Here is a 10,971-nt window from a genome sequence, read left to right on the forward strand (position 1 = left end):
ATGGCTCTCAGTTCTCCGCATCATGTGAACTAGAACACCACATGTAGAAATATAAATCACAAAAGAAAAAAAGAAAAATTTAAAGTCAGAGACACCCAAGGAGAAGAAGCCCTAAAGAAAGATGTAAGCCCACTGATGACGACCGGCCAAGGTAGCCTCTCACCATGGATCAAGTGCATGGACCAAATAAGACTGAAACAACCTTACTTTTCTTTATATTTAGGGAAATTTTAGGTGTTTTTAGAATAGACGTCTTTGCCCTTGCTTTTCGCTCCGGCAATGTTAGTGGGGATTCGTGCAAGGCCAAGTGCCTATAAAATGAATCACATGGTTCACTTGTAAGTGATCACTCATTTTGAAATCAAAGTGCTCTCATAAGATGTGAAATATAAGGTTTCTTGACAGAGTCCACTTAGACGATCGTAGTTAATTGAATTTTCACCAAGCTCCAAACTTGGAATGGAATGTTCAAGAGGAAAGCTTGCCTTGTGTTTGACATAGTGGCCGATGACATATCGCCGAATATCTGAGTGTACTCGAGGTACAATTCTCAAATTGATTACACCTTTCTCATCTGGGAGTCGCGGGCGAACCTACTAGTTAAAAACCACCGTTGCCAATTATCGCGAGTATACATCAACCTGTTCCGCAGCCCCAATATACGCGGGTTATTGCCATTGCTGATTGTGCTGGTTCGTACCATCTTAGCATGTCGATCCAATCAATGACTAATAAAAATGACCTTGAAAGTTTACCCTACTGGTAAAAGATTATTCAGTCATGGTGGTCGCGACGTCAATATGGAACCTGTTATTCACAATTCTATTTCTTGCGCTAACTAAATTCCTAATTGCTAGACATCCATCGTCAGCTATTTTTCCATGAAATCCTAGCCCCAGCTACTTCGACCATCCAATGCTCATTGTGATTCACACCATTTTTTGGGAAGAGAATGTGGTTCACGCTGTTTTTTAGAGAACGGGAGAGTTTTATTGTTTAGTTATGTTTACGAGGATACAAGTGGGGTCAGGAGGCCCCGATAACCAAACATGCATGTCTATCTTCACTAAAGGAACATAGAGAACTTTGCTAAAGCATGCACATCCCTATTAACCTCTATTCGCTCATGGTCAAAGATGACTAACCGGCCAGAGCATATCCTTTCAATTATCAGTTTCCTTCAGAATCGAGCCGTAGCTGGTGAGCCTATTTCCCGGGTGCAGATTCTCAAATTCAAGCACTCTGAGACCGGTTGGATGTTATTCACTAAAGACATATATAGCTTCACATATTGATGCGGCTTCCAATATTTCCAGAGATATTATGCCCTCAATCACTTTGGCTAAGGCAGCCATTATATTCTCACCTCGGCACACCGCTGCAGAAGTGCTACAATTTCCATTCATCCCAGCATCTTCATAGTGATTTTGGGTGATTTTCATCGGGTAAGAACATTTATTACGTAGTCCGTTTCCTATACACGAAGTTGCAGTCGCATTGAAGACATGCAGTTGCAATGGGGACGACATTTTCAGTTGTGTGCCTAGTGGCACACATGCAACTACCCCCTTCCCCCGACAAAGCATCACAAAGTTAAAGTTAGGGCCTAGTGACAGACATGCAACCGCCCCTTCCCCGTCAAAAATATGTCAGGATGGAAAATCACGTTGAAGACACGCGACACTTGCAGTTGCATGCCTAGTGACAAGTACCCCTCCAGACAAAACATCACAGAGTTGTAGTTGGGACACGACACTTACAGTTGTGTGCCTAATTATAGACACGCAACTGCCCCCTCCCTCGACAAAACACCACCGAATTGCAGTAGGGGCACAACACTTACAGTTGTGTGCCTAATGGTAGACATGCAACTGTACCATCTTTGGGCAAAACACCACAGAGTTGCATCGAGGCACAACACTTACGGTTGTGTGCTTAGTGATGGACATACAACTGCCCCCGCCATCGCCATTGACAAAAGATCACTAAGTTATAGTCACATTGAAGATATAAAATTGCAATCGAGTGCGATTGTGCAACCGCATGGCAATATTTTAAATTTTCAATAAATATAAAAATATATTGTTAATAAAAAATAAGAATCAAAAAGTGTAGCAATAATCGCAAAAAAGTTTTGAAAGAGAAAATTAAAATTAGAAACAAGAAAATGGTGAAAATATAAAATGACACATACATTTAAAACACTCACAAGAAAATAAAAAAAAGTTTAGAAGGATACAAGGTAGCTGCCCCCGAACTTACATACATCTCTCTGGACCGCAATTATATCTTGCTTATAGCGAGGCCCCCACATGTATATACCAGGCTGGCATTTTTTTCATCTTTTTTTTTCTCGTTTGCCGGTTTTGTTCTCAAGGTTTCATTCGCTATTGTTTTCTTTCTATTTCTTCACTGGTTTCCTAGTTTTTCTATTTTTCTTTGTTTTTTCATCGGTGTTCATCGTTTCGTTCCTGTTTTAATAATTTTTTTATTTTTTATTTTCCTCTGTTTTAGCAGGTTTTCTTTCTTTCTTTATTTCTTTCTATTAACTAGTTTTCTTTTTTTTCTCCATTTCCGTTCTGTTTTCTATGGTATGTTTTTGTTTTCTTGTCGGTTTTCATTGGTTTGTTAACACATGTCTACTTTACGTCTAATTTTCTTCAGTACACAATGTACATTTTTAGTGTACACGTAAAACATGTTTTGATACACGATGAACTTTTTCAATGCATGATGTGCATCTTTATTTTAATACAGATTTTAATCATTTTTAATGCATGGTTAATATTTTTTCAAATACGAAAAACGTTAATTTTTACGGTGATAAACATTCTTTTATTGCACTAACATTTTTCTTCACATTTCTTTACATTTTTCTAAAACTGCGCAAACATTTCTTTACATTGTATAAATACTTTTTTCTAAAATGTGAGAAGCTTTCTTCAAAATTTCATGCACATATTTTTAGTGGTATAAATCAATTTTTGTACTACACAGAACCTTTTTCACATTTTCCAAAAGTTTCATACATTTGCCTGGAATGTTGGAACATTTTTCGGTGCTATCAACACTTTCTTTAATTGCACTAACATTTTTTATACGGTATTAACATTTTTCATATTCATTAATATTTTTTCTTTTTATATTTAATTAAGTAATTTATATAAGTAGGGCACATGTAAACAGACCCTTGTTTGAATGAGCATGCATGGCACGTTGTGCAGAGGCTGACACGACTCCCATCGTCTCAAAATACTTATCTTAGATTTGTCTAGATACATACAGATATATCTAATATTAAAAGTTATTGATACATCATTTAAACAAATCTAAAACAAAAAATTTGGTATAAATTGAAGACAAGAATTTTGGAAATCCCTCTTAGATACAGATGTACCTAAACGTTGTATCTGTATTTAGATAAATCTAAAACAAGAATTTTGGTAGATAAATCTAAAACAAAAATTTTGGTATCTGTATTTAAATAAATCTAAGACAAGAATTTTGAAGCAGCTTCTAGACCCTGTAGCCCGGGCCGGCCGTGTCCTGTCCTCGCAGGAGGAAAAGACTACCATCATCGGTCTGCATATGGGACGTGCGGCCACAGATTGGAGAAGAATTTGATATTGTATACTATCAAACGGGAAAACAAACGGGTGCCCATTCGCCGAGTACGTAGCAGCTGTACGCACGGCACGGCACTTCACTGCACAATACACATCGATGCTACTATGTATCCACAGTATATATGTACTGAGCAAGCAGCTAAAAGTAGCTTCTGCAGAAAGAACACACACGGTTGCACTTGCAATTGGGCACAACACAACACAAACGGATTTGTAGAGTAGTAGTACTAAATTAAACAAGTGCAGCCATTCATCCACACCCAGACATGCATTGCAATTGTCTGGTCGGAGAATGAAGAAGCATAGCATGGACTGATCGATCTCCATCTTGATCTCGGACTACATAATAAACACAAAACACACTAAGAAGAAGGGCCCATCCTGCAGCACTACACATGTACGCACGCACGCCGTCACTACATGCCTACCGTGCACACCATGTCTGCATACAACGTACGCTCACACCATACGGGACGGAACACACACACACACACACACACACATACATACACCTTATTATCCGCCCGTCACTGTCTACCGCCAAGCGATGGAGCACGGTGCCGGTGTCTCTACCCGATTCAGACCCTGGCTACGCCGCCGGTGCCCATGCCCTTGTTGTGCGGGTCGCCGCCTGCGCCGTACGCATGCTCCGCCGGGTACCCGCCAGCATGGTTGCCACCCAACTGGTTCCCGAAGAGGCCGGAGTGCAGCGCCAGCACGTAAAGCAGCTGCGTGAAGGCCAGGATAATGACGAACGCCTCCAGCACCCTGAGGCGCCACCCGCGGTACCCGCCGATGTGGATCTCCTTGCACGCCAGCCCGAACGCCAAGGCGGTGATGGCCCATGCCACGAGCGAGGACGAGGCGGAGGTGGCGAGGCTGTCGCCGCGCCATGTGCGGACGTGGTGCACGCCGGCGAGCTTGGATGCGGCGCCGACGACGCCCGCGAGGATGGCAAAGACGAGGAAGTAGAAGGTGGCTCCGTTGCCGCCGACGCCGGGGCGGTTGGTGAGGCCGTTGATGAAGTGGTTGAGGTTCCAGCTTGCGAAGCCGATGACAATGAGGTACATGATGAGGTTCAGCACCAGCAGCGGCGCCACCATGTTACGACCCACGCCCGCCATTGCTACTGCCTGTTGCTATGCTAGCTAGCTTCCTCTCCTTGGTCGAGATCGAGATGGAGATGGAGCTCTCGCACTCAGTGGATTGGCTTTGGTGGACTGATGGTTAGATTAGCTAACGACGTAGCGAGGAGATTGAGGGCAAGAGCAAGAGGAAGAATCGAATGGAGAAAGTGATTATTTCTGGATGAGGTGGTCGAGTGGAGTGTAGTCGGATTATATATAGATAGGTGTGGTGCTAGAGGGCGCGTGTGAGGGGACACGCGTGATGCGCCGCTTACAGGTGGGAGGACACGTGCCGCATGGGCTTTACACGTACGGTAGTTGCTTCCAGTAGCCGTTGGCAGCCTACTGGTGGTTCCGCTTGGCGAGAAGCGTTCCTGGCCACTAGATATAGACGGTCTATCTATCAACCGAATCAGCTCACGTCGTGGGTACACTTTGCTTCGGTGTCTTTCTTTTTAGTAACAGGAGACGGTCCGATGGATCCAGAAACATCTTTTTTTAAGAACAAAGGCTTTTGAAGGGTCCGACTTTGAATTACTGGCTCATGGGCTTTGTATTAACAAAGTCATCAACCGGCTAGGAGTACAACGGCCAAACGAGTACAACGAGGATCACCGTAAAGCAAACACAAACTGCATCCTCCATAAGCAGCTAAAGAAATGAATATACAGATTACAATTTGCTAGAGGCTGAGCACTTCACACTAGCTAGGATCATAGAAATCAAGGACGGAGCTGCAGAGCGGGACATAGCCACCGTCGAAAATGGACCTTGCACCAAGAACACCCGTGGGGGGAGCGGACACGGCATCTTCCTGCTTTGTCACTGAAGAGGGACCCTACCCCCTCGCCATGGCTCGAGGAGCCGTACCGTCGGGATTCCAAGAAGCTCACTCAAGACCAAAAGAATGCTGCGCTCGCAACGACAGGTGAACATTGCGCGACCACCTCGAATTGGGAAATTCCGTGCTTGCAACTTTGCCACAGTCCACGCCCAACTAGTTGGAGGAAGGGAACTTCATGGATTCGGACGCCGAAGGGGAGGCAGCAGGGAACCGAGCTAAGGCAAGATGCAAGGTAAACAGAGCACCATCTTTGCGAAGACCCGGGTGTCTCCGGTTTTTGTCACGCCACTGCCACCGGGAAAGGGAACCATATCCCCTTCTGTCGGGGTCGAGACGTCGCACCGCCGGGACTGAGTGACGCAAACTGCCACTGGAGAGGCACCAACCTATAGATACCTTGGTGCCTACCACCCGCAGCACACCGCCCCGGCTCGAAACGCAAGCAAACATCAGCCCCTCAACCCGCAGAACCTCCCATCCGAGCCCCTTCGCCCTGACGATGCCTCCAGGAAGGTCACGACGTGTACGGCGGCGCCGCCGCCAAATCTGAAGTGGGTTGACGGTTTTCACCCGGGCAGGGGGTCAGGGTGGACAGCTGGGAACCTCAGCCATGCCTCCATGGAGGAAAGTGGCGCCCTTGGGCGTCGTCGCCGCCGGGCCGGACTGGCCAAGGTTTTCCCCGGGCCCCAAGTAGACCACTAGCACGCACCATCCTGGAGCCGGCAAACATGCAAGCCACACGAACGGCGTGAGAGAGGCAGCAGGATAGAGTGGAGACGAACCTCCAGATCTGACGTAGAAAGAGCTCCGCGCCGCGACCGTACTCCACCAGCGACCTGATACGTCCATTTTACACAGTGTTATCCTACTGTTATTTATAATGTTTTGGTCATTATTTCACTTTATGATACAATTTTAATACCTTTTCTCTTTAATTTGCAAGATCTACATGCAGAGGGAATTTGCCGGCAGCTGAAATTTTAAACCTAAAAGAGCTACAATAGATATAGCTATTCTACGAAGCTTCACATGGCCTGAAACTTTACGGAGATTTTTATTAAATATATAAAAATACCGAAACGAAGAAATACCAGAGGGGGGCCACCTGCTGCCCAGAAGGCAGCATGGCACGCCATACCCCCTAGATGCGCCCTGATGCCTTGTGAGGCCCGCAACTGTCCTCTGGCCTCCTCTTTCTACAATATGAAGCCATTTTCCCTAAAATGAGCTTGCATGTTGGTTTTACTTGGTTAGAAGTATTTTTGATGCATGGTTTAGTCTCTAGATACTTATGGGAGTAGTTGCTATCAATTTCATTGATTGTTGTTCACTTTTTATGAGCTGTCTAAATTTTTAGAAAAAAAAGGAGATGTTGAGGAGAGTGTTCTCAAGAGGCTTCAAGCCAGATTTCCGAGGGAACTTTTGCGAGAAACACCTAGGTGCAATCTTCCTTGTAATGCCAAGGTACGGTCGTGTGAGTGGTCGTGCAATACCTTCATGGTTGGGGTTGGTTTCCACATGAGTTTGAGCAATACGTGGAGAATGCGGGTTTGAACACCTTCGCTGAAGATAAGTGCAACCAATACCAGCTCCTTATGAATACTTTTGTGCAAAATTTCAGATTCTCAACTAGACAACATGAGCCTAGTGTTTTATTTCATCTTTATGATCTAATCTTCAAGATATATTTGGTCGAATTTTATTAATGTGTGCATGATTCCTGTTGAGGACAGGATAGGTGAATCTCGACCGGTGTCGTGGTTCTAAGTCTGACAGTAGAATGGGGGGTAGGGATGTAGATGCAAGATCCTAGCTATGGAGAAGTTGTACGCACAAGCTTTACGAGTTCAGGCCCTTCTCGAAGGAAGTAACAACCCTACGTCTCGAAGCCCGGAGGCGGTCGACTGGATTATATGCGTGTGTGTTACAGGGGGTGCGAACCCTTGTCCCAGAGGAGGGGGGTGGCTTATATAGAGTGCGCCAGGAACCCAGCTCCCCTCCGTTACACAGGGTTCAATGTTCATAAAGAAGGAGCGTTACAGGTAACGTCCGTAGTAAAGTGCTATAAATGACTATTAAGTCTAAGGGTAAATGCCCGACCGTTGCTGCGCGGAGTGGCTTTAGGTCTTCTGCACGTCGAGTGGTTTAGTGGTCGAGTGACCTAAATAAGGGGGGGTCTCCGAGTGAATGGTAGGTCGAGTGGATTGCACTCGACACCTTTGTTGGGTCCCCTCTATTTACTCTTGAACCTCTTTGCTTCTAGGACAAGGACCTTAGGTAGGACGCATAGGTCAGGCCTATTACCCTACCCCAGGTCTATGTCCTCATCATTAGCCCCCGAATGGATTGAGGCCCGAGTGAAAAGAAGGTTGAAGTTGACCTTGCTTTGACTCTTGCTGTCATCTCCAAATGGATGCCAGTTGTTGGAACTTCGGCTTCGTTTCAGTCGCCTTGATCGATTCAGAAATGGCCGACTGGTTTTTATAACGTCATCCGTTGAGTGTTATCCTTGACATGAAATCTTTGGCGTGATCGGTTGTAGAGGATCCCGGATTTCGCGGGATTCAAAATTTTGGTGGAAGCGCGCCAGGCGAAGCGCGCCGTGGTAAGCGGAGTAGATAAAATAGGATGTTTCGATTTCCGCGCCACCTTTTTCGCCACGTATCCCGTGTGCGACTGTTAAGGGATTTGACAGGATCATTCGGGCCCACGCGCCAGCCACTCGGAAGTAGGCCTTTAAAAGTGGCGAGGCCGAGGCGTCCGCACTGTGCGTGCCCATTCTCCTTCTTCTTCCTCTTGCTCCTTTACCTCGTTCAGCTTCTCCACTCTCGACGCCGCCGCTCCGCCGCCATGGGGAAGGAGAAAACGGCGGCGCTGGAACGCGCGAAGAAGGCGACGGGGGCGGCGAAAAGCAAGAAGACGAATCGGGGATCTTCATCGCGCTCGGGGCTGCCGTCGGGTTGGATCCAGGGAGATTGGATCCGATCCTCACTTCGGCAGGAAGACTTGGACGATATGGCCGAGTTAGGGCTGATCGTCCATGAGTCCGCGCGGCTGCCGGAGGGGGAAACGGAGCCACAGCCGCGACCGGGTGAGTGTGTTCTGCTCGCCACTCATGCCGACCGCGGCTTCTCGCTTCCTCCACACCCCTTCTTTCGAGGTTTCTTGAATTTCTTCGGGGCTCAACTCCATCATTTCACTCCCAACACCATCACATACCTTGCCTCATTCGTGTCCATGTGCGAGAATTTCCTGGGGTGTCGACCGCACTGGGGTCTTTTCAAGCACATTTTCACCATCCGCTCCCAAACAGTGAAGAAAGCGAACTCGAACGACGAGAAAACCCATGTTATCCAGATGTGTGGGGGTCTGGGTGTTCAGAAGAGGAAGAGGAGTTCCTTCCCTTCGATGACTCTTCCTGAGTCGGTCAGGGGCTGGCAGTCGACCTGGTTCTATTGCCAGGATATCATGACCCCAGGCCAGTCGACTGGACTCCCCCCTTTCTCTTTTGATCGTGTTCAAACTCCATCTTCGTTGAAAGTGACCGCTGCGGAGAAGGCGGAGACGGGCATGCTGGTCGAGAGAGTAGTTCAACTGATCAATCAAGGTGTCACCGGCATGGATCTGCTGGAGGTGTTCCTCAGTCGGCGCATTCAACCACTCCAAGCTCGTGACCACTCCATGTGGATGTACTCCGGGGCTGGTGATACCGCTCGGGTTCATCCGGAGGAGGTGGCGGCCAAAACAGTGGCCCAGTGGCTGAGGGGCATCACCGGGAACAAGGACAACCCTAGGGGCGCCAGGAGAGTCAACCCTTTCAGCGACAACAACCAGCCAGACAAGGTTTGGCCACTACAACTAATTGAATTTGGATGTGTTTTCTGACTGTTTGTTGATCCGACTGATTTCCAGTCGGCTCCTTGTTTTGTAGATATATACAGAGATGTACTCAATGCCCAATGGCGAACAAGCTCTGGAGCAGGACCATGAAGGCGAGGACAGCGCGGAGGAGAGCGGCGAGTGGGAGTCACCAGCCGACGATGATGAAGATGAGAGCGATGAGTCGGACGACGAGGAGGTAGCTGACTCACCACCTCGTTCTGAACGTCGATCCAAGCAGCACCATGATCCCGCGGGCAGGCGCGGCAAGGCTGTGGCCTCGAGCGCTCCATCTCAAAAGCGCGCTCGATCTTCGACTCCAGAATTGGCTGAGAAGGTCACCAAGCAGCCCAAGATCAATCATTCGAAGGCTCGGAAGACCTTGCCTAGAATCAGGATGGACGTTCCTGTTGCTTCTGGGTAAATGTTATCCCGTATTTTCTTGTTCTGACCGATTCTCTTGTACTGACCGAGTGGATGATGAACCTTTACAGCCCGGCCTCGGCTGCGACTGATATGGATATCGACAAGACCCCAGACGACGAGGAAACCGACGACGCAGCTACCTCCAAAGCTAGTAAGTCCGCCTGACTCGAATTTATTTGGACGACTGGATTGTTTGTCAGCTATCTCTTTGACTTTCTCTGTTTGTTGCAGCACCACGGGACGTTGTTGTGCTCCCGGACGATGAAGAAGAAGTACCGCTGAGGGGAAGGAGGAGGAGGGACAAGGAACTGAGCGGGAAAGCGCCTGAGGCCCAGGTTCCTCAGTCGACTGAGATGCCTGGGACGACAGTCGAGTGATCGACAGATCCGGCACGTACCAATGTCACTTTCGCTATCCCGCTGTCGACTGATTGCCCATCAGGATCAGCTGCTCAGACCTCTGCTGCACCAATACAACTCCATGCATCAGACCCAGCGGTTGCTCCGACTGCTCTGTCATCATCGCTTTTCACTGCGTATCAAACCCCGGACGACCCACCGACTGCCGCCAAGGAAGCTCTTCTTCAGTTGAACCTTGTGATGGGGCAAATGAAAGTGGTGCACGAGACCAGTCAGGTGGCCTTCAATGCCGGAGCTGCTCTGCAGACCAATGTCCAGGTTAGTTGATTTCTGATTGATCATATTTCTCATCCAATCACCCACTGGGGTGTGACTATCTTGATGTTGCACGAGTCAATTTGAGTCGTCTTGAATTGAATCTTTGAACTAGTGGGGGCACTCTTAGTGCACCCACTGGGTGTAGTCCCCGAGACCATAGTTGACTGCGGGCAGTCGACTGTGGTCTGAGAATCTGAATTTTGTCACTCGGTCTGGACTGGCCAGGTCGAATGACACCAGAACCAGTGGGGGCATGCTATGTGCACCCACTGGGTGTAGTCCCCGAGACCGTGGTTGACTGCGGGCAGTCGACTATGGTTTGAGAACTGTTTTTTTACTCTCGCGCTGGGCAGACCATGTCGAGTGTTTATTCAAACCAGTGGGGGCACGCT

At 47.8% G+C, this 10,971-nt stretch overlaps 1 protein-coding gene across 1 annotated transcript; it reads right to left on the reverse strand.

Annotated features, from left to right (window-relative positions):
* Positions 1-3,836: 3,836 nt before the first annotated feature.
* LOC123123984 (membrane protein PM19L) lies at positions 3,837-4,944 on the reverse strand. The gene has a single exon (XM_044544662.1). The coding sequence runs from the start codon at positions 4,748-4,750 to the stop codon at positions 4,205-4,207; it is 546 nt and encodes a 181-aa protein (XP_044400597.1). The 5' UTR covers positions 4,751-4,944; the 3' UTR covers positions 3,837-4,204.
* Between the last annotated feature and the right edge of the window lie 6,027 nt (positions 4,945-10,971).

The sequence above is a fragment of the Triticum aestivum genome, chromosome 5D (assembly GCF_018294505.1).
Source record: "Triticum aestivum cultivar Chinese Spring chromosome 5D, IWGSC CS RefSeq v2.1, whole genome shotgun sequence".
Classification (NCBI taxonomy): domain Eukaryota; kingdom Viridiplantae; phylum Streptophyta; class Magnoliopsida; order Poales; family Poaceae; genus Triticum; species Triticum aestivum.

Excerpts from the sequence above, each read along its gene's own strand:
- LOC123123984 (XM_044544662.1), bottom strand. The coding sequence starts at position 4,750 with ATGGCGGGCGTGGGTCGTAACATGGTGGCGCCGCTGCTGGTGCTGAAC.